An 18,236-nucleotide genomic window follows, 5' to 3' on the forward strand; every position below is an offset into this window, starting at 1 on the left:
CAGACTAAGTTTTTTCATTTTTCAGGCTAATCAAGCGATGAACTACGCAAAATATGGAAGTATCGATTGATTTCAAGTCAGGCATTAGTAAAACAACAACCGTTTATAACTCATATACCTTCACAACGCCGTGTGCCAATGCAACTATCATAAATGTGTTTGTTGCCGAGGCTTATCAAAATGTAAGACCTCGCTCGTTACCTCGTCGTCGATGTTTTTACTTTCAGAGTCATCGTTGTCGTCATCACAGGAGAAAAGAGACTTTTCTCCATAACCTGCATCCTGAGAAACAAGAAAACAGGTCAACACTGACTCTGTAACACCACTTAGGAGTCATGAAAATCTATTTTCTCCTTAAAATATCAATATTGCATTAAACAGACCGGTAATGAGAATAACGAAGATGATTACTAACTAGGATATATTGTCTACACTGATGAAACATCAATTTCCCAAAACCATTTCCCATAAGAAAACTCTTTCAATAAGTAAGGAGAACTAACATTCTGAAATATGAAAATCCTGCAGCACTGTCTAAGGGAGGCTTCATCGAAGAAGGACATTTAACGGCAGTAAGGGAGGGGGGTTGACAAAAAGTTAAGTGTTAAATGTTTATAGTGGTCGATGCACTTAACTTCAACCAGCTAGTTCTCAGGCATGCAAAGATATATCTCAAATAAACACATCAGGCTTACAAATTCCAACTGGCGGGAGGCAGACCAGCTGGCTATTTACAAGCATCACCGAGGAGTTGAACTAGGGTCTGCCGAGAAACAACTCCAGCTTAGTGATCAGAGCGAGACTTGGACCTGTGACTTCCGGATTTCAAGTCCAGCTCCCTAACCACTCGGCCACGCTTCCTCTCAGGGAGGAGGTGAAGGTAGAGAGGATCAGTAGAGTATGTACAGTATAACAAATCGTTGTGTTCAGCTAAATCAGACGCTTACCTTGAGTCTCTGCTCGGCCGCCAACATACTGTAAAACGCACAGCACTGCTCAGGTGACACCAAAGCACGCATCTCTTCCTCAGTCGGCAAACGGAAATCACTCTTGAGCACCCACCAGTTACAGTCCGTGCCTGAGGTGACACACCAGTGTGGCCATCAGTTAGCTGGTAAATCACTCACATAACCAGCAAGATAACCACTCACTAATCCACCTAACCAACCACTCGCTCTCTGCTTATTCACTGTTTTTGTTTTCTTTTCAATTAAACGAGCAAGGGACTGGGTACGTACATGTATGTCCCTCCAAACCATATAAGGTTCTCTCAAATCACAGCTTTTCAAAAGTGCCATTTTACATTGTTGTGTACCAAAAACACTGACATTTGGTAAACTTACTAACCTTTAGATGCTCCTTTATGTACAAGTTTCAGTTTTTCAAATTAATCGATTTTAAATATTCGTACCTACAATCTTTAGTCCCTTGTTCGTTTAGAACATGGCTAATACTTTGCTATGCTACACCTTGCTATGCCATTCTTTTATTATACTCGACTCGGCTCTGTTATACTACAATCGATTTCTTTTCTTAACTAACTTTAGTAGCAACGAAGTTTTTCTACCCTACATGCATGTTCTGCTGTATTTCGCTGCACTATGCTACACTTACACTAAGCTATGAGTTACGCTGCTCTAAGTCCCTACACTGAACTGTACTATACTCACTCCAAAATGGAAAAGATTCTATCTCCATATCCTGGGAATCTGAAATAATGAATTCCTTCAGTGTCAACTTACTTCATCTCACTGTTCCGCCAAAACCTACTGTTCTGCGCCATGTTGTAACTAAACCAACATCTACTCTATACTGTATAGAAACCAATTGAAACGTGATATCTTAGAGACACTAAAACTGACTATACTTAATTGTACTAAACGCACTTTCCAAACCAGCAATTCAGATTAGAACGACTGCTTGTTCACTCACGCGCGTGATCACACAAACTCTTGCACACGTTCAATTACGCATGCTCTCTCTTGCTCCCTCCCTCTCACTCACGCACGCTCACAACACCTCCAGCTACTCATACTAATCCACGCCCACCCACGCACGTCCACGCGCACGCCCACGCACGCTAATTCCGCGCACGCACGCACGTATTTCACAAATTCGACTAGCCAGCCAAGCAACCAACCTGTTCTTTTAAAGTCAGCACAAAGCTTGAGTCGTTTTCTAATGCTGCTTTCGGAGTGCATAGGAAAAGCTCGCTTGATGTCATCCATCTTGATCCTTCTGGGTGTGTCTGGACTTTTCCAGAACAGACGATATATAAAAATCTGTGGAGATATGTAAGTGAAACTGTTTAACAACATGTCATCAAAAATGCATCTCCAGTGGGTAAATACATTTTATGAAATCACTTAGTAAATGAATAAAGGATGGAATCTGCTTGCACGTTCAAAGATGGTTTGCGTTCTTTGATTGTCAGCATTTCGTAAATGAGACACTCGAATTTGTTTCGGCACTTTTTGAATACTGAAAAGTTGTTAATTGATTAGATATAAAGTGGCGTTTCAAATGTCTCCGGCATAGTCAAGACGGGGCCTTTAGAACTCACCTGCAGAAAGTCCCTGGCGTGGATGTTGGCTTTTTTAGAGTTTGGTCCTGGAACTTCAAACTTTGGGCATTCCTGTCCCACTGTAAATATTGTTTTCACATCACGAATCCAATACCTAAATAAATGATATCGTGTCAAAAAGAGCTTCATATAAAATACGGTTACGTAGAAAGAAAATTCAGTCTTATTTCTCCAAACGACACGTGATGATATGGTGGTACCTACCCCGAAGGATTTCTGATGACCAGAAAGTCCGTCTCGGGTAACCCGTGCTGGAAAATGGGAGCTCTGAACAAGTTACATTCGAAAGCCTGTAAAACAACGATGATAAAATCCTGATGTGACATACAGTGGAACACCTATTCTCATACCCGTATATTAAGAAATTCATCAAGTTCAAACGTAAAAGATCATGACCGTGACGGTGTTTGGATATCTAATCTTAAGTAGAATAGATTTTTAGGATTTTATTTCTCCGTTTTCTACTTAGTCTTGATTGAGAAGATATATCAAACATTCCAGTCAGTGTTTGATCACATTTCCAAACACCTCGAAGTTTGTCAAAAATACTTCCTTCGCGGTGTCTGGGAATGTGGCAAAACACATACTCTCCTGTTTGATATATTAACAAAAAAACTCTCTAAAAAAGAAATAATGTGCAAGTGGTCCCTGCTGCAGTACTTCAATCATTTATTTTGTCTCTGTCCAAGTCAGTCTTAACAATCACAACTGCGAAAGTTGACTCTGAGTACTGCTGTATTGTGCTTCAATTACTCATTTCTATTGTTTCTTTCCAACGGCGGGTTCTTTCTGCATATGTTGTACAACTCCACGTTTTAATTTGTGACATTTCGCTTCAGAGGTTTCACAGCGACGTATCTTAACCCTTTGAATACCAAACTTTCGCCAAAAAATACCGTTTTTAACCGTTTAGTCAGGTTTTTTAGCTGCCATGACGATAAATAAGCCTAAGTTTTGCTAAGAAAACTTTTTTTCCACTAAAAGGAGAGGTTTTTCGAGGATTAGGTACAAAATTGAGCAAAATTTCCATTCTGGGCATGCGTATAAGCCAAAATTTGGACTTTTTTTTTTGCTATTAACCGTTCTCAATTTTGTTCGTTGCCCCTTTCCTTTCTGTTTTTCTCGGCCCTTTTACACTGGCTACCTTTTTGCATTGTATGTTCTTTCTGGCTGCCGTGAAAAGTTGGATGTTAATTACGGGCGAAGCCCAGAAATGGACCTTGATCAATGATAGGCGTAGTGGACCATTTTACCACCGTTTTTGCACCAAAACTGATAACGTTATTTTTCGATTTGCGACATCGGAATGTCGTCGATATCTAAACCTGACCATTGCACGGAAAGGCCTAGCCTAGTACTACTATCTGCTCATCAAGAATATCTGATGACATTTAAATTGATGACGTCACAAGTGGTACAAAGAGCACGACCATTAATTACGCATATGCGTAGTTATATGCGTAGTTGGTATTCAAAGGGTTAAGTCTCAATGTGGGTTTCTACGCGAAACGTCTCTACGTTTCGCTTCAAAATTCTCCGATCTTGCAAACTTCCTTCGCGAAATGCGCGAACTAACAAACATACTGAACTAACAGAAAACAGTAAAGTCAAAAATACTTGTTCACAAAAAGAGTCACGTGCGCGAGAAACTTGTTTTGTCGAATTCCATTCGACTGATGTTCACTTGAACTTGGTCAGTTCTTTGAATACACGTGCCAACAAGAGCATGCACTTAACATTTTCGGTCGGCACGTACACAAACGACACGTCATAAGTTCTATGAACTGACCTGCAGAGCTTCTCCCGGCATCAGCTGTCCGAGAAATGGCGATGTCTGATGAACTGGGACGGGTTCACCATATTCATAGGTTGGCCTACTCTCATCCTTACCGGGCTTCTAACATCAGCAATAATAAGAAACTCAACAACAATTTATAGACCTCTAGCACCAGCAAAACTGACCAGGTCCATCTTTAATTTTCATTGCATATTTACACCTCACAGCACTTTGCCAGGCTAATAAATGAGCTGCGTCACAGTTTGCGTTCTTGAAAAGTTTAGCCTTTTTTTTTTGTTTTTTAAGTTCGTCGTTTGTAATCCGTGTTAATCTTCTCCATCCTTAACCATCCTTGTTCCTTTATGGTTTAATATCATCTTTTTGGTGTTTTTCTATTTTCAAGTTCCTTCAGTTTAAAGGCAATTTTGGACGAGGCCAAAATATCTCAAAATCCCGTGACTTTTCTCCTTAAAAATATAGTTGACTTTCAACAATAAAATTACAAGAGTGATCAGCATCTAATTTATCTTTTCCTACTCACCCTCTTGTAATAGTTTCTGACTTTTGCATTCATGCCCACAGCCATGATGAGCGGGGGATATTCTTCACAGTATTCAAACAACACAAGGTCACCATCCATCCCTGTTAGATCAGCCGGCGTCCTCATAAAAAACATTTCACCTCCACCTGATGCCAAACGCTCTTTCTCGCGTTCCTGTAAGACAATGCAGCAGTTTGAAATTAGTCTAAAAATAACAGTAACCCTTATGCGTGATAAAAATCTCAAGCTCATAATCTATTTGCTTAATAGAAACACGATTTTAAACCAATCAGCGCGCGTATTTTCTTGGGCTATTTTCTATTCATGGCTGGAAGAGGAGCAGTAAAACTACCCAAAACAACATCGAAAGAAAATCGGATAACCTCATAAAAATTACTCTTGAATTCAAACTTGAAAATGCCAGGTTCACATTTTCACATAGCACAGGTTCAGAGGTCATGCAGTAGAGACAGTTTTCCTAATCACAAATCAAATCAAGCCATAGACCTTACCCTGGCTTTCTTCTTGATAACCTTCAAAAGCCCATACACAGCATGTCTGCCAGGCTTAGATAATGCGTCATGGCTGATACGCCGGAGAGGAGAGCGATGAAAAGTTCGCAGATCATGGATAGACATACAGGTGGGGAAGTAGGGCCGTTGAAGTTCAATGGCAGGCAATGAATGCTGTAGAGAAGAAACAGAATGTATTAACTAAAAAGGTTACATGGATGTTACTATTATATAAAACTACTAAATGAACGAACAAGTGCTGTAGATATACATGTACATGGATAAACACCACGCTTGGCAAAAAAAAATGAAGTAAGAGAAGTCAGGAGTGCAAATTGAAGAGATGTTTACAGGTCATGAGAATACACTGACTATCAGAGAACTTTTCCAATTGGTTTGCTTCAACTAATTCAGGACATTTATGGGGTTGTATTTGATGAGATCTTTGGTATGAAGTTATCTTTAGTTGTCTCACTCGGAATTTTCACCCCCTAACCGAGATCAATTTCCTTAGACAGAGTTGCAACTTAGTATTCACACCAGTCATTTAGCTGTCCTATTGCCAATGTGATATCAGAGTAAAAAGAACTAAAAAGCAATCCGTCTCGTAAGATATATGTAAGAAGCAGCCACAATATAAAACTGTGACCAACAAAGACAAAAATAAAAAAAATCTCTAAAGCTTTATATGTTGTATGGGTTATTGACCAAGCCTATTTGGTCAAGATGACTAGATATTGGCCAAGATCTTGTTTTGTGTGTCTGTTTACAGAGTGAGATGCAGATGTGGTCCATAAAAATGGAAAAAAGATTCAAGCCAACATCCAACAATCTCAACTGAACAAGCGTGGCCAGTAAGGATTTATTACATGGATTTTATTACTCATATTATATTGACAATTACAGTAGCCTCTGAAGCAGCTTGAAAACTTGGCTAGTTCTTACACTGTAACTACTGTAGTATAGTTTAGAAAAAAGCAGAAAGAAGTGTCGGACCTGCACAAGATTTGATCCTCCATTTGTATCAAGAGAGGTTTCAGATGCTGCAAAGAAGAAACAAACACAAAAAAACAATGTTGATGCTGTAATCAATCTGCCCCCTATTAAGATTAGTACAGATCATTTTGGCGAATTGTACAGCGCCTAGAGCAGGCATGGATAGGCGCTATATAAATATTTATGTATATATTCTCATTCACAAACTTTGCACATTTACTACATTTGGCATGATAAATTGAGTGGTAAGACTTATTTTTGGTTTGAATGAAAAAATCGGAAAAGCACAACATCTGCTAAAAGGTTTCATTGAAGGTTTCACTGTAATTTATGGCATGGCCATGAGTGTTAAAGATTGAGGGGAACTAATATCAAATGTTCGAGCTTGAAAGATACTCACTGTTCTTTGCAGTGTAGTATTCGTCATGTGATAAATTAAACTTATCCTTTTGCTGCTCCTGTGGTTTTTTCACTTCTTCTTCGTCCTCTTTAGCATTGTTCTTGCCAAGCAGAAGTTTGGATTTCTTGGATTCCTGAACATAATCAAGACATAGAACTTCATAAATATGACCATTCAGTGATAATGCATCGTTTATAGTTGGTATTGCAGGGTTTAAGTTTGAGATTGGTGGCAAATTACAAGAGTTGAGGAGAAAATAGATCATGTGGCCTCCCCAACCCTCAGTCCTTACCGGTAACTCACTTTAGTCCTCTTGCCAGAACACCATGCATGACATTAAGACTACCACTTGGCCGATCCATAAAAAACAACAATTGCTTTGTGTCTCCCATTTGCACCTGAATTTGCATCTCATCTTTGATGTTTTGGCCTCGCAGAAAACATGAAAACTTACATATCATGTGAACAGAACTTGTTCAAATGGTGCCACAAATGTTGCAAATTTCACATCAACCATCAATGTTTTGTTGGTAAAAAGCGACACATAATGGACAAAACCATCCGCGTTTGAAAGTAAAACTACACACTAAATTCATCACACTTCATGGATGGATGCAAATAGTAGTAAGAACCTTCTTAAATTTGCCTGTTTCTAGCCATCTGTAGGCTACTTAAACGCTTGCTAGGTGAGATGCAACATCAAAGATCATGGCCAACAATCTGGGACTAGAAGTAGGTTGGAGTTTTTCCCTTCAGCCATTAACATGAAGTAGAGACTAAGAACAATAGCTAGCCCATCGCTCAACTGAATTGAAACACAAAGTTTGTAGAAATAAATGTAATTTGTTTTCAACCGAACAAATGAAGAAAAAATTCCTCATGCTATACCTTCTTTGGAGTGAGTGTTGATGCATTTTCCTTCACAACTGGACCAGTATCTTCAGGAATACTAAGAATGATGTTCTCATCATTTGGATCAAGTTGCATTATGGTGGGAGAAGGGATTGATGGCATGTTCTAGAACAAAAAATACATTCTTCCTTTGAGTCCAAAGTACAGCTGTAAATTCTATTTTAACAATCAAGTCCATTCCAATCTAGGGACACACCCAGTTTGCAGAACAAAGTGGCTTCATTACTCCTTCTGGACACAATGCTCGTCCAGTGTAATCATTCTCATTTATCATCTCATTTAACTCCTAAATATAAATTTTCTTACCATGATCTAAGGATATCCAACCCATTTAGCAATTTTATTAAAATTAAAAATTCTCAAATGCATACCTCTGCATCCCAAATAATCTTGTCTTCCCAATTGCCATAAACAAGCTCTGAATTTTCCACTGGAAATATAGAATACCATTCTAGAGATTTCTGGTTATTGCTATCCTCTCCAGGCGTGCCTTGCTTACTGGTCTGATTTAAAAACTCAGTGTTTGCTTTGATTGCAGAAGTAGTGTTCTTCAAAAAGGTTTCTAAACCTGGATGCCGAACTCCTGAATAGAAAAGAGACATCAATCAAGAAGACACAAAAGAAATATTTAAAATGGTTTTTTATTTTCCTGAAATTCAGGTTGTGCTAAATTAATACCTATGAGGTAAAAAGAGGTTGAAGTCTGTTAGAAATAGATTGGAGGAAGAAGGTTTCTCATAACAACCATATTCTGTAAGCAGGCAGTATACCCCTAACATTTTGTTAAGTTGCCTTAAGAGGATGCTGTTACCCAACTAGTATTCTTAGATGGCTAGAGGCACTGTGAGAGTAGCCTAACATATCTTGTCCAAGAACATGACATGCTGACCCAGGCCAAGCCAAGACTCAGCCAAGGACCATTCAATCTAAACCCAGCACACTGACTATCAGACCAGTACACCATAAAGATGTATGAGACAGAGGAAAATAAAAATTCAACTTGTTGATACCGAGTTGTTGCAAGAGCTGTTCCTGTTGCAGTGCATAAGCATGAGCAGTGCGTGTTGTTGCCGTGGGAATCCATCCTGCTCTAGCTTGTGCTTGAAGGTTTGGTTTCACATCGTCAAGAGTCCAGATGATGTCATCTTCCCAGTTAACTTGGGACACCATTTCAAAACAATCCCCAGGAGGGAGGGACTCTGGAGATTTAGGGGCATTGGCTTCATCCTCCGTTTTCTGTGAATGGAAAAGAGAGCACAACTAATGAAGATGCAACATGCACAATAACCACTGCAAACACCAGCTACAGCATCACCTGAGAACAATGTTCTTCTATTAATTCAAATCTTAATTAATAACTACATGTACTAGCCTAGCTGAGGCTTATAACTTAATTTTCATTACTGATAAGTACAGTGTAGAGGATGATTTTCTTTATTGTTATAATTATATTAAACCAGCCTCTTTGACAAAGTAATGACATTCACTACATGGATATCTGTGTCAGAGACCTGATCAACCTGACTGTACTACCAGTTTGCTTAGGGTACATCTGTTTCAAGTGTTTGTCTGATGAACTTTTTTCAATCCCAGCTTTGATCTAACCTCTTTGAGCTTAAAGCCATAGTCTAAGTTTGTTCCATCTTCATTCACTCCGAGCATTTCATACCACAGAGCTGCTGGACCATTCCGCCATTCACATATGTATTTACTGCCAGCATCCTGGGCTCCAGAGGATGCCCAGTCACCATTGATGTCTCTTAGTTCGTCAGTTGTTGGTTCCCATGGGGCCATCAACTTGTCCTGAAAATAGATATGATACATGTTAAAACACCCTTAAAAGGCTGTACTTGAAATATCACATTAGCAATTATATATTATAAATGTCTGTTTCTACTAAGGATTAAAGAGGCAGTTGATCCATGTTTGATGTGTGTTCTCATTAAGACAACAACATTCCCTTGGCCTGAATATCACATTAATGTCTTCAAGCACTTGATGTAGAATGATATTTTATTAGTCACAAAAAGTTGAATATTTAGCCAGCAAGCCAGACAGCAAGCCACCAAAGTGTAGAAGCCCACATAAGCTTGTAATTCTATTTGTTGTCAGCAGCTTATGATGAGTCACAAAGTCTTCTTTTTATGTTTCATTCACCCCCAAAGCTAAAGCTACACATAAGCCTTGGTGCATCTCAGATTTTAAAACAAGGATCATGGCATCTGAGTGAGCCTTGGATTTTAAAACCATACATAATACAAAGGAAAAGCAAAACCTCGACTTCTGCAAAGACTGACCAAAATAACAGAGAATACCAAAGTACTTCCTCACCTCATCATCAGACATACAGTCCTCAGGTCTTGGACTGGGAGGGGATTTGGGTGGCTCTATCACAGGTTTTTCATCTTCTTGTTTTTTCTTCTTCTTTTTCCTTTTCTTGGCATTGCGCCACTGCTGGGGCATAGAGGAAGCCTTCGCAGGACCAAACAGACGTGAGAACCTCAACACTTGGCCAGGCCGAAACTCTGGAAACAGATCTGTGACTGTTTTACCATCATGAGTTGTGAGCCTACCACCCTCACTCAGCAGCTCTACAATTGAAAATATATATATATCATCAATAGTTCTGTGATCATTGTCCATTTGACCTTTGCAACAGGGTTGGGTTATCGGTTACTTTCTTTGGTTACTAAAAAATGGAAAGTTAAACTTAATGTTGTGGTTTGGTTAAGGTACATGCTGATAATTTTGCCTGGAGAAAGAGATGTCCCTTATGTATCCTCTCCTATAATTACAGAGAAACAGAGATGGATCACATACAACATAAACATTACATAATTTCAACAATGCCAGTTTCTGGGTTAAAACAGAGTTTAGGGAACACAAAAGAAATTTAAACCATGACAAGATAACTTAATAGATAAGATATATGTAATTTTTATATGTGCTTAAGCTCATTAAGTATTAAACAGAAATTCAGATCAATTTACCTGATCCAATTGTACTAGCCAGAGGAGTAGTTAATGATTGTTTCTCAGCATTGTCACGGTCTGCCATTCCCTCGCCTGATGGGGATGCAGATAACTGGGGTGCTGGTGGAGGCGGCATTGCTAACCTATCCTGTTCTTGTTTGGACAGTGTAGATGCAGCAGGGGCGACAGTTGGTAACAGTATGCTTCCAGCTGTTTAGGAAAGGCAGAAATCAAGTTAAAACCTTTCCTTGCACCATATCACATAAAACTTCCATTATGATTGACATTGCAGTCCCCTGTGAGATTAATCCTTGCTAGGTATTGAAAACCAATCATGAGAATGAATTTCCCATTCATTGCAGCAGGTAATTAAATGGATGTAAGTTGTAAGTGAATTATGCGTCTTTTACTCCCTAAGAGTGCCATTTGGCACACAACATCATAACTTTGTGAATATTTGAGAGATTTCTATGAATTTTTGCCATGAAAATTGTCTTGTAAAGATCTGCTCATTGAAGGCATAAAATTGTGACCCCCTCCTATCTAAGATATGGTTCACCACCCTCATAATTTTACAATTTCTTTTTTCAGATGCACATGGAATGGAAGACTTGTTTCACATCAAGCTATGCACTAAGACCTGCTAAATTAGCTGCAGTTCGGGGGCATACCTATAATATTTGAGAATTGATATGCGCTAGAAGCTTTCCATTTTCACATTTCAAAACAATTTCTCTCAAAATGACTACCTCCATCACAGCTGCTGACGTCAGTTCTTAAATAAGCTGATCAGCAGCTTTCAAATGGTATACTGTACACAGGCAGAGAGCCTTTATTTGCTGATTTTGGAAAAACTGTCGTTTGCCTTAGGGGGTAAAGGCTTAAGTAAATGTTTCAGGTATATATATATATTTTTTTAAAGTTGTATGACAATTTTGACAAAACACACATGAAATTATTTCCTAATTTGACTCGTCACTATTTGATTACCCATGCTAATCACACAATAACAAAACAGTAAACAAGCAAACCTTGACCACTGGATGTAGTGCTGACATTGCCGTCACCATCGTCATCATAATCTTCATCTGAAAGAAATCACAACATTGACTCATAACAGTCATAATAATACACATGAAAAAATTACTCGATTCTGATTGGCTAAGAGCAGTGCAGTTCAAGTGTAACACCAGTGCAAATTACACATCAAAGTTCTGGATTATGATTGACTGAAAGATAATAAGAATTTTTCTAAGAAAATGATATCAGGTAAAATGATGATGAAAATTTTGTGTTGAAACTTTGAAAAAAGTTTTCTCAAATAAGAAAAAATGGCTCCAAGAAAGATCTTCCGACACTTCCTCCGCGCGAATTTTTTCATGTTTATGTTATTAATAAGTAATCATACGGTTTTTCTCGTTCAATTTGGAGTTAATTTGCACTTGTGAGTTTTTCAAAAAGCTGAAATTACACTCGCCGAAGCGGCTCATGCAATTTCAGCTTTTTGAAAAACTCACTCGTGCAAATTAATTCCAAATTGAACTCGAAACCGTATGATTACCTATACTTACATTTAGATATTCTGAGGAAGATAAAAAGGCTGATCTTCCTTTCTATTCTCATTACTAACCTTTTATGGATGTTTCAATGAGAATTTCAAGATTGATCATTGCAACTTACCAGGGGAGCTGGTATTCTTCTTCTGAGAAAATATTGACACAGCATGTTTGTAATACTTTTCTTCCTCCTCCTCTGCTAGCTCGGTGATATCACTGTAATCTGTAGCACCTGAATCTTTCTGAATCCAACCTGAGAACAAATATAAAATACATAACATTATTAATAGAAGAGAGCATCATACAATAGGAAAGAAGAGGCGATCAAAGACCACACCTTAAGAAACAATAATTCAGAATGTCAATATATCTGCTTACAAAATGTAACTTAGAATATATCACAACTAGAGAAACGGTTAAGCATATAATTTATGTGAATAAATTTTGCATTTAAATAATTCTAGCTTACAACATGACCTACAAAGTAAATTTTAAAGTATAATTTGATACAATTCTGAACTCACAGTACATATGTCCAAGGAGGCCTACTGTTTGTTTGGATAAACTACCATTTGTTGGCATGTGTAAGACTTTCTATGGAATTATTCATAGTATAAATTATGCATTTCATAACGTTTTTTCAAGTTGTTACATACTACTGCTTGCTTCACTCAGTGATGTCGAATCTTGATTCTGTGAATTTCCCTCCTCAGCGATATCTTGCACAAGACTTCCCAAACCACTCAGAGAACTCAACTGGGAAAGATGGCGTCGTGATTCCTAAAGAATGGTTCCAACAAAACTTGACATTTAATTCCTGGGGTAACCAATCAATCAAATTGATAATCGATAACAAATGATAACACTTAGTCAATGATAGCGAAAATTAATAAAAATCGATAACAGGAATCATTCATTGCGAGTAATCGATGATTATGGATTTTTCACTTAGCATTATCGATTTTATCAATAAATAACACATTTATCAATTCTAGCTTATCTTACAATTTATCGAAACGAAATCAACAAATGATATAAACAAGCTGGCAAAAACCACTAATAACAACTTCTTTATCAATAAAATCTGCTACAACTTTTCTAACAAAGTTTAATAATGATAAAAATTCAATATACAGAGAAAGGTAATGATATTTAATTATTGTCATGACTCATCCCATTAATACAGTGGAATCCTGCTTTTTCGAACCTCCTAGGGAAACAAGAATTGCTTTGAAAAGTCAGCTAGTTCAAGAAATGGGGGGTAAAATTAATGTCTGACTGAGTGGAGGGAAATGATTTCTGGTCATTCAAAAAATTGAGTATTAGAAAAATTGCAATTCCACTTTCCTCTCTCAAATTTACTTTCCCCCTGACCGTGTCCACTCCTGGACTTGATTGTTTAGAACTGTGACTCTGAAAATTTACTGATCAGTCTTAATTTCATTGAAGTGCACATCTACGAAATCCACCTTTAAAAAGTCACCATCAAATACATTGATGGATACAGTTTTAATAATAATAATAAAACACTTTAATAGCTGACACAATTACTGGTAACCCCGTAGTTTACAGAGAGTAAGAAAAAAAAATATTTAGGAATAATATTTAGTTAAAAAATGTTAAAATATTGAAGAAGTTAAAATATAATACAGCATGCACATAAAATGTATTCGCATATATTACAAGACATTTTCAAAACGTTCTAGAGACGGTAAAATGTTCACGGTCTGAATTACTTTGTAAAAAGTTGTTCACTAAAAGTTTCTTAAAGTTTCTTTCATGTGTGATAGTTTTAAATTTGTCGTCTAGACAGTTCCACAGGTAAGTGGCACTTGCATGAAATGTTTGTAGGCCTGCGTTGAAGTGACATTTCGGCACCGCCAGATGATCATGAAAAGAAGCTCGAGTATTATAAGAATGGGTGTTTTTAACATAGGTTCTATAACTTGTAAAATAATGCGGACACTCCCCATTCACAATTTTAAACATCATGCACAATTTCTTCATGCGTATTACATCATCTATTGGCATCCACTGTAGTTTCATGAACAGTTGAACCGAGTTATCGTGGAAACAAGCGTCTAATATTAACCTACTACAGCGTTTCTGCACTCTAAGTATTCTCAGCAGTTGATCGTTAGGGACATTACCCCAAACCGAACAGCAATATTCAAAGACAGGCTTGATAACAATTTTCTGCAGTGGAGATTAAGGTAGCCTTTCACTCTTTTAAGTAGATGAATTCTAGAGTTCAGCTTCCTAATTAAATATTCAATGTGGTTGTGCCAGCTAATGTGCTTGTCAATCTTGACGCCTAAGAGTTTTTCATCCTTGGCTTCTTCTATGCAGTTGCCATTCAAGTGAACATCTAAGGTTGGGTTGTTAGCATGTTCCAACTTCTGTCGTGTACCTATGAGCAGGTGTTTCATCTTCTTTGTGTTAGGTACCATTTTGTTTAACTTCAACCAACTGCTAGTGTTGTTTAGGCTGTCTTGCAAATTGTTTTGGATATGATCAATGGAGTGATCGGAAGTCCATAACATTGTGTCATCAGCATATATTTCGACGTCAGAAGTTGGTAGGCAGAGAGGTAGATCGTTAATGTAAAGTGAAAATAGCATGGGACCCAGGATTGATCCTTGTGGAACGCCTTGTGGCAACGTGAGAGGGTTAGATAGCAATCCAGAAATGGCGCATGTTTGAGTTCAGTCGTATAAATATGATTTGAACCACCTCAAGGTTGGTTCACTAGCGTGGTATTTAGCAATTTTAGATAGTAGAATGTCATGACTCACTAAGTCGAAGGCTTTGCTCAGGTCCAAGAATACCGACCCAACAAACTTGCCTTTATCCATAGCTTTCAGCCAGTTGTCTGTGAGGTTCAAGAGAGCAGCTTCGCAAGAATGATTTGGACGATAGGCAGACTGTTTGCTGTATAGAAGGTTATTTTTGCACAGGTATTTTAGGTAGGATGATGCAACATGTCTTTCAAGAGGGTTGGAGATGACTGGCAGGACTGAGATAGACCTATAATTGTTTCTGTCATGAGGTGAGTCTTTCTTATAGACAAGAGTTAGCTTTGCTTTTTTGAATTTATCTGGAAAAACGGCTTTAGTGATGCTTGCGTTGTAGATATGGGTTAAGCTTTGAGAAATCACCGGTAGTGCCAGTTTTAGAATTTTAATGCCAATCCCATCTAGGCCAGTGGCTTTGTTTCCTCCTATGCGCTTTATATATTCTTCAACTTGTTGAGTGGTCATGAGGGGGATATCAAACTGTGTGGAAACATCTATGCGAGCATTGATAAAGTTTGAAATGCTTGCATGTATGTCATCATGTACTTGCTCGTCGACTGTGTCCTGAGCCGAGTTTGCAGCCAGCTGTATGTTGGTGAAGTGATCGTTAAAAGCGTTAGCCATGGAAAGTCGGTCTGTTATTTCTGTGCCATGCGTTTCAATAAAAGAGGGCGATGAAGGAATCGGGTGTGTTGGTACTGCACGTTTAAGAGTTTTCCAAAGTTTTTTGGGGTTGCCCATATTTTCAATGATTTCATTTCTCATATGGACTGATTTGGCATTGGCAATCATTTTGACAACTTGATTCTTTAGCTTCTTACACATGGTGTTCGCTAGGATATTTGTTTTCGCACGTTTCTTGAACTTATCTCTGATTCGGATACAGTCAATGATAGAGCTATTCATCCAAGGTGGCAACTTTTTCCATTTCACTCTTTTCTCGACAATAGGTGCGTGCTGGTTGATTATACTATTGAAAATCAATGTCCAGGTGTCCAACCAGGTGTCATTAACATCTTGGAATATATCAATCACTGACCATGGAGCGGTATCTAGGTTGTAAATAAAACCTTCCTTGTCAAAATTCTTGAAGCTACGATATTTGATGGTATCGTGATACGATTTGGGGGACTTAAGGCCGCGAAACTTGTGTACAAAGCAGACTGGATAGTGATCACTCAGTCCATATATCGCGACTAGGGTTTCGATGATCCGCTCTGGATGCGTAACATAAACATGATCTAGCAACGCGGCCGAACATATCGATAAATCCGATGATATCGATACATGTAACTTTGAAACTTTGCCAGCGTGTGGGTATTGAGTTTATCGATTGGTCAATAACACTTAAATTCAATTCATCGATTGATATCGACTTATCAAGTGGTTTTTTATATCGATTTTTATCGATTGACTACCCCGGGTTCCATTTGATAGCATCATAGCATGCGCTCAAACTTGTGACATCAATTGCACATCACCTTTTAACCTAATTATGAACATATCACATACACCGATCCGAGTTTCGACAATCAAGTTGTTAAGATTGTCCCTTGCGGTTGAACGAGCAGAATGTGAATATAAGTAGAAAGCTAAAGCCATAAACAAGTATAGATTTGTTGACAAATGTTTGCATCCACTACAGTCCCATTTTACGCGAGGCAATTACAGCAGTAAACCATTCATTAAAATAAATTACCTCATCTAATATTTCTGTGTCTTCAAGTTCTCCTTTTTCATTGATGTTTCCGAATAAAAACCCTGTTAGGTTCAGAGAACTGTCTTCGTCCTCCGATTCCGCCATCTTGGCGGCAGCGCGCTGTGACTTCTGGGAATAGTACCCAGTCTCCTTAGGTATCTATTCTGGAAACATATAGTTCTTTAGGGTTTTGTGCCTTTTGAAGAGCTTCTCTTCCTGTCACCCCTGTTCCTGCGCTATTAGGTTTTCAAAATGCTATAAATTCAGTAACAAACGGGTCAAGTGTGTCTTCTAATTAAGGAGTATCGGCAGCATAACCCAAAATAAGGGGTTGTTTCTCGAAAAACTACAAGAAAGGAAAAACTACTGCTCGGAAAGGAACATGTACAGAATATTGATATGTATGTCTATATCTGACCATTTGTTTGCATATTTTTGTTTCTCTTCTCCTATTAATTGCTTATTATCTTCTCGCGTACGACCAGTCAAGCTGTCAGTCAGGACTGAGTCCTATGGCAATAATCCGAACAACTTTATAGATTTGCACATATTTTTTTTTCCATTGAACAGAAGTACTGTTCACGTCCGGTGAATCATACAGGATCTTTACTCTTTGCGTGAGGCGCCCAAAAAGAGGTCTGTGTTAAACCTTGGGGGGTAGATCCCAGATCAACTTTCAACTCGAAAAATTATTGTCGATTCATATTTTACACAGTTAATTTCATGGTGTAATACGCTTCTAATACGGCTTCAATACTGCTTCCGGACTGAAGGCGTCAAATTTGTAACTAGTCAAATATTTTTATACAATGATGGCCAAGGCAGGTCTTATATAAATAGAGCCCTTACAGGTCGAGTTCCACGCTTCGAGTTATCAATATAAAACGGACGCCATCTGCCTGTAAATACTCGGAAATCGTTGTCATTAGTACGTGATGGTGAAAAATTGATAAAGTTGGATCTGAGCGTATCAGCAGATATCTACTGATATGATGACAAATATTACCCTTTTGTCTTCCACAGAAGCCTTCAAATTGCGTGCAAATGGATCAGCAAAAATTTGAAAAATCTGTTCCCCTGTCTGTGGATTTAAAGTTCCCGTTATGCAGGAAAAAAAAATTGTGAAGAGATAGGCGCGAACCAGTTGCACACTATTTAAGTGTTAAGGAAGGAGGGTTCGAAACTCTTCCATGTCATGTTTTCTAGAAAATCGCCAACAGCAAGCCTAAGGCTAAGATCGTTCCCCGTGCCTCCCACAGTTATGGTCGAATTCACTCACAGCGTTTTCTATAGCTTCACTAGCCGCAATATGGAATTTCTCAGTTATAAGAATAGAAACTACCAATCACCACATATATTTTTAAATCTCGTTTGGAGATTTGATGTACTTTTCTTTTAACTGTCCTGTCATCAGTCCCTATTTAAGCGGTAATTCTCTTTATCCATTTAAACTGGCTATCATAAGGATTGTTAGCAGTTGACAAGCTTAATT

At 38.2% G+C, this 18,236-nt stretch overlaps 1 protein-coding gene across 1 annotated transcript in view; it reads right to left on the minus strand.

Annotated features, from left to right (window-relative positions):
- Nucleotides 1-16,869, minus strand: part of LOC110043408 (transcription initiation factor TFIID subunit 1-like) — a 31,032-nt gene extending 14,163 nt beyond the window's left edge. The window contains exons 1-20 of the mRNA XM_089274040.1: nucleotides 16,745-16,869; nucleotides 12,907-13,030; nucleotides 12,375-12,503; nucleotides 11,726-11,782; nucleotides 10,713-10,904; nucleotides 10,054-10,313; nucleotides 9,328-9,525; nucleotides 8,733-8,958; nucleotides 8,094-8,305; nucleotides 7,699-7,827; nucleotides 6,811-6,943; nucleotides 6,411-6,457; nucleotides 5,415-5,588; nucleotides 4,903-5,076; nucleotides 4,374-4,481; nucleotides 2,789-2,874; nucleotides 2,564-2,678; nucleotides 2,141-2,282; nucleotides 948-1,078; nucleotides 202-282 (exon numbers count right to left, since the gene is read on the minus strand). Of these exons, the coding sequence (XP_089130166.1) occupies nucleotides 202-282; nucleotides 948-1,078; nucleotides 2,141-2,282; nucleotides 2,564-2,678; nucleotides 2,789-2,874; nucleotides 4,374-4,481; nucleotides 4,903-5,076; nucleotides 5,415-5,588; nucleotides 6,411-6,457; nucleotides 6,811-6,943; nucleotides 7,699-7,827; nucleotides 8,094-8,305; nucleotides 8,733-8,958; nucleotides 9,328-9,525; nucleotides 10,054-10,313; nucleotides 10,713-10,904; nucleotides 11,726-11,782; nucleotides 12,375-12,503; nucleotides 12,907-13,030; nucleotides 16,745-16,849 (2,823 nt within the window). The 5' untranslated portion in view covers nucleotides 16,850-16,869. The remainder of the gene's footprint in view (nucleotides 1-201; nucleotides 283-947; nucleotides 1,079-2,140; nucleotides 2,283-2,563; nucleotides 2,679-2,788; nucleotides 2,875-4,373; nucleotides 4,482-4,902; nucleotides 5,077-5,414; nucleotides 5,589-6,410; nucleotides 6,458-6,810; nucleotides 6,944-7,698; nucleotides 7,828-8,093; nucleotides 8,306-8,732; nucleotides 8,959-9,327; nucleotides 9,526-10,053; nucleotides 10,314-10,712; nucleotides 10,905-11,725; nucleotides 11,783-12,374; nucleotides 12,504-12,906; nucleotides 13,031-16,744) is intronic.
- Nucleotides 16,870-18,236: the final 1,367 nt, after the last annotated feature.

Source organism: Orbicella faveolata, unplaced genomic scaffold (assembly GCF_042242905.1).
Source record: "Orbicella faveolata isolate gen_17 unplaced genomic scaffold, um_ofav_v1 contig_35, whole genome shotgun sequence".
NCBI lineage: Eukaryota > Metazoa > Cnidaria > Anthozoa > Scleractinia > Merulinidae > Orbicella > Orbicella faveolata.